General features: G+C 44.6%; 1 protein-coding gene across 1 annotated transcript; it reads left to right on the top strand.

Annotated features, from left to right (window-relative positions):
* The first annotated feature begins 3,290 nt into the window (after positions 1–3,290).
* On the top strand, positions 3,291–4,049 carry LOC126999232 (putative nuclease HARBI1). Its single transcript, XM_050861633.1, has one exon. It carries the CDS (start codon positions 3,387–3,389, stop codon positions 4,047–4,049), a length of 663 nt encoding a protein of 220 aa, XP_050717590.1. The 5' UTR covers positions 3,291–3,386.
* Positions 4,050–5,534: the final 1,485 nt, after the last annotated feature.

Raw genomic sequence — 5,534 nt, 5'->3', positions numbered from 1 at the left:
CTTGGTACAGGTGACCCGTTGGAGAGTCAGGCCTTCTCATCGGCACACCCTGTAAAAATAAAACAACAGTATCCATTACAAATCTTCCAATTCCCTATTTCTTGCACAGCACATCTTTTCCAGAAAACCCTTCATGGCTTCTATAATTCTCTCATTTGCTTCATCACTCGATCAGTCCCAGCAGCAGCAGCATCCACTCCCTCTCTGTCCTTGCAATCCTCCCATTCACATCCCTGCAGCCCACCTCACTCAGTGCCACCCTCATCATCTCCATCCTTTCTCTCCGGTACCTCCCACACACCACATGCACGACAGTTTCCTCCACACCGCTGTCACACACCTGTCACACTTTGCTGCGGGACTCAGACCACCTGTAATTTCTTGCATTCACATTCACACACTGCGCTCGAGCTTGGAAGAGAAGATCACCACCACCCAGGCTTCCATCATACCAGCTGACACACTGCGGGGCTTCCTTTTCCCTGTACCACTCCAAAGTACTCTTTCGCTCCATCACATGCTTCCACCTCCTCAGACCGTCACCTTTCACTGCACTGTCTATCTCTTTCTTCCACTTTCTCACATTCCATTCTAGACCCTCACTATTTCTGTCAGTCACCTTCCATTCAAAGAAACGCCTCCCTTCCTCTCTGCTCACCCACCTGACTCGCATACCACTGTCACCAACCATTCTCATGCAGTTTTTAATCCATTTCTCTCATGCACACTCCACAAGTAGACCTTCCGTGCCAATATCGCTTCATCCATTCGTTCCAATCTGACTTTGTATCTAAGGGTAGCCTTCCTAAATCTTTCCCTAAAGGTACTCCACCCCATATCACCCCTCAATGCTTCCACCGCCGCATACCTTGGTGCATTCAAAGCTAACCTACCGATCCTATTTTGCCCTACTTCCAATTTATCCATTTCCAACTCACTCCATGTAATCACCTCCATCCCATACATCACACTCGGCACTGCTACACTCTTCCACACCTCTCTCAGCACATCATACTTACATGCTCTCATTCTTGCCGCACTTCCCAGACGGCCCACCCATTGATTGACTAGGCTAATCTTCTCATTCTTTGTCCTTTCACATCCGCTCAGACTCATCCATACACCCAGGTCCTTGTATGCATCTGTTTGCCCTAGCTCTGTGTCTCCTAGCCTCCAGGTCCTATTTCTCTCATCTTCTGCCCCATTCACAACCATTATCTGACTTTTCTCACTACTATATTTCACTCCAAAATCTCTCCCATACTCATTCACCACATCTAATAGTTCCTGCAGTTCCTCCGCTGACTCACTCATGACTACCACGTCATCTGCATACAGAAGCACACATACCCTGTCTTCTCCCACTTTTACTCCTGCATTCTTTCTCCTCATCCTGGCTGCCAACTCCTCAGTGTACAGACTGAAGAGAGTTAGAGACAGGATGCAGCCCTGCCTAACACCTCTTTCACTCCTCACCCACTCTGTCTCTAATGCTCCTAACCTATACCTGGCTCTTGTATCCACATACATGCTCCTAATGATTCGCACTATCTTATCACTCAAACCTACTTTCTCCAGTACCTTGCACATCACCTCCCTGTTCACTCTATCATACGCTTTCTCAATATCCAGAAACCCAAGATGCAACGGACTTCCATTCTTCCTTTTCCTCTCTATCATCTCATTTACCACATACATATTGTCCTCTGCCCTCCTGTCTGTGCGAAAACCATTCTGCTCCTCACCCAGCACTCTCTCTCTTTCAATCCACTTACACAGCCTTTCATTCAACACAGCACAGAAAATCTTTCCCACCGTATTCGCCAGGGCTATCGGCCTATAATTCTTCAGCTCTTTCTTACTCTTATGTCCTCCCTTGTGTATCAGAGTCACTCTGCATTCGTTCCATTCCCGAGGCACTCTCTCATTCTCCCATACACAGTTGAACAGCTCAGTCATCCTGTCTATCACCACCTCACCTCCATTCTTATACAATTCATACGGGATCTCATCCAGCCCTGCACGAAATAATATTGTATAATCACACTCTGTCCTGCCTGGGGGTTGGGATGGCATGTTCCTCCCTTCTCCCTTGTTGTTTACCTGCAACAATAAACTATCAATCAATCAATCAGAAAATCAGGGCGGGCCGTTGCAAAGGCTGATCCCAAAACATCAACACAACAACAGAACATGTGTGTGTGTGTGTGTGTGTGTGTGGCTCCCCGCCCCTGGGGGCGGATTCTGAAACGAAGTTACGGCGCCGTATCTGCTTAAGGCGGCGTAAGTCCGGCCGTAGCGTTTCCGCTGGTATACTCAAAACACTGGCGCGGCCATTTTGAGGAGAGTTACGGCGCCGCAGGTTAAGGCGGGTGTGGGCAGCCCTAAGTGAGTTACGGCCGCCTCTCCCTGCACGCCTTCGCTGCTACAAGTGGAACATACAGCCTTCATACAGGTATGAAATGCATATAAACGATGTTTTACGTAGTTATACTAGTTATACAGTTGTAAGAAGTGAATGAACTACCAGCAAGATGTTTAGTAATACAGTAACTAGGAAGTTTGGTGAAAACTTGTAAGGGGGCTTCCCACTGCCTCTTGCAATAATGCCATTTTTTTTGTGGAGTTGTAAGGAACTAGTAGATAGGTATGTTGCCATGTTCCTATGCACTAATACTTTATGGACACCATCACAATTGAAGATTGGGTAAATATGCAGTTTACACCACACCATTTTCCTCATATTTCCTTCCTAAAGCCTACAAGTTTGGGGGGGAAATGTTTTTTTTTCTTTGGGGGGTGAAAGCCATATGAGTGACAGCAACCTGTCAGGGGGGGCTTTGCCACACCTCGATCCCCCAACCTATCGGAGGGCTGCGCGCCCCTCAACCCCCCCCTAATTAGTCGTTTAATAAAATATATCTGTAATTGTTACTCCTGTCGAAAGAAATGCACGTGTTTATGTTATCCATTATCAGGTGGTTTTATTTCACCTTTCCAGTGGTGCGCTGACCGGTGACTGATTCTGTGTCTACCCCACAGCCATGGAACTTCTGGCAGCACATCTCTTTGAACGAAATCTGAGGCGTGAGAGGAGATACAGAGATCCACTTGACCCTCTTCAAGTGAGCGACGAGCACCTTCTGAGGCACTATAGGATGCCTCGGCATGAGATTCTCAGACTCTGCGACGAGCTGTCTCCACTGTTATCACGGGCAACAAAACGGGCTCATGCTATACCCACTCACACGCAGGTGCTTGTAACTCTGCATTTTCTTGCAAGTGGCACTTTTCAAAATGTTATCGCTGATACCACAGGACTCACTCAACCAAGTGTGAGTCGAATAATTTCTAGTGTGACCAACATCCTATATGAGAAGGCTAAAATGGAAATTAAAATGCCAACCAATATCTATGATGTGAACAGAACAGCAGCCGCATTTAGTTTTATAGGTGGTTTCCCCAGAGTAATTGGTGCCATAGATTGCACGCACATACCTATTAAGGCACCTATTGAAAATGAACATATTTATGTAAATAGAAAGAGTTTCCATTCTCTGAATGTGCAAGTCATTTGCAATGCTGAGATGCTGATTACCAGCTTCAGTGTCAAGTATCCTGGTGCCACAAATGATGCCTTCATTTGGAGAAATTGCCCTTTAAGAGACAGATTTGAGGCTGGGACCTTCAGAGATTTTCATCTGTTAGGAGACTGTGGATATCCTCTTGAACCATACCTGCTGACACCCTTCCATGACCCCATGACTGAAGGTGAGCGGCAGTACAACAGGAGCCACAAAACTACAAGGGTCATCATTGAACAAACCTTTGGTGTCCTGAAGTCTCGCTTTCGCTGCCTTCACCGTTCAGGTGGATCGCTGCAGTACGACCCCAAGAAGTGTGCTAAAATAGCTGCTACATGCATGTGGCTCCACAATAGGTGCATAAGAAGAAGAATTCCAATGATCGCACCAGTTGGGAATGATGATGGTATGAATAATGACAATGACATCATACATGGTGATCACAACCCACAGGGCAAGATGTGAGGAGGGAAATAGTTGAGGGCTTTTTCACCTAAATGTAGACAGTTCAGTGACTAAGTGATATTATGGTGCATATAGTAGTTGAAATAAATATCTCATTTGAAGAGGTAATTCTATTTGTACTTTTATGTTACATAGCAGGTGACATAAATATGATCTCATTTAATAACAGATCCTGAACACTTTTGATATTTTGTTACTTACATTTTAATGCTAAATATACAGATTTTTTTAAATATTTATTTCTCTCTTCCCTCAAAATAATTACCCGTAGAGTAACAAAAAAATAAACTTTCAACTATAGCATTTGAACTAGAAGCTTTTATATATATCACATTTATTTGTATCATAAATATATTTACTCTTATCACAGTAGAGCAGCGCCTCTGTGGTGCAGTGGGACGGAGATAAGTCCTGCATCCACGCTGTCACTGCCTTATCACAGCATTGTGTGACTATATATTGCACTTTTAGGATCTAAAATAGCTACTGACTTTAATAAGAAAGGTAATAAAGGTAATATCTGTGCCCCAGGATAGCAGTTTCTAGCCTGTCAAGCCTTGAACTATTTTTTCTAGTAGGTCACCTATTCTGGTAAGGTTGTCACCTATTCTTGTAAGGTGTCTATCTAGCATCTCTTGTGTATTATTTTGAACATTAATAACTCTTTGGAGGCTTGCTGTCTCCTCATGGCCACGGGTTGATCCACGGCTACCGGACTGGCCTCGTCTCGGAGTGCTGTTTGAAGAGTTCGGCTCCTCCCTGTGGTAATCATGTTCATTAGGAACATGATTTGTGTCTTGGGACACAGATGTAACTGTCACTTCTCGGATGGCTGAAGGACCAGTAGCAGGCTCCAGGAATATGTTTGCATCCCTAGATACTGGATACAACTCAGCCATGGCCACCCTCTTGGGGGAGGTTCCTGGGGATGAGGCGTCGGAGGTTTACATGCTGCCACACTAGTTGTTCTGGGAGGTGCTGGCTCTTCATTCTCAATGGTTGCTGAAGCTGTAACAAAAAAAACAAAAATAAGAAAAAATGTACAAAAAAATATACAATATATATATATATATATATATATATATATATATATATATATATATATATATATATATATATACACACACACACACACACACACTCAGTGCAAGCTCGATATAACGAACTCCCTTTTCCTCTTACAATCAACCACTTGCACACACCCCATAGTTCACGAAATCCTAGACTGGCTTTTCCGCCTAGCAACCCGATAGAAATCAGTCTACTTCTGCTGGGTACCAAGCCATGTCGGCATCCCTGGCAATGAACAAGCCGACTCTCTGGCATGTGCAGCTACACTGTCCCCATCCATTCGTACCCGTTACTCTCATGTCCAAGCTACAGACTAATTCCTTTTTATTGAATAAGTGGCAGTCCTTCTAGACAAGCCTTACCACCAATAAACTTCAAACAGTCAAATCATCAGTATCCCCCTGGTTTAACCCC

This window comes from Eriocheir sinensis, chromosome 1, assembly GCF_024679095.1.
Source record: "Eriocheir sinensis breed Jianghai 21 chromosome 1, ASM2467909v1, whole genome shotgun sequence".
NCBI lineage: Eukaryota > Metazoa > Arthropoda > Malacostraca > Decapoda > Varunidae > Eriocheir > Eriocheir sinensis.
The sequence above is the reverse complement of the archived record's forward strand: the minus strand, read 5'-3'. Positions and strand labels throughout refer to the sequence as shown.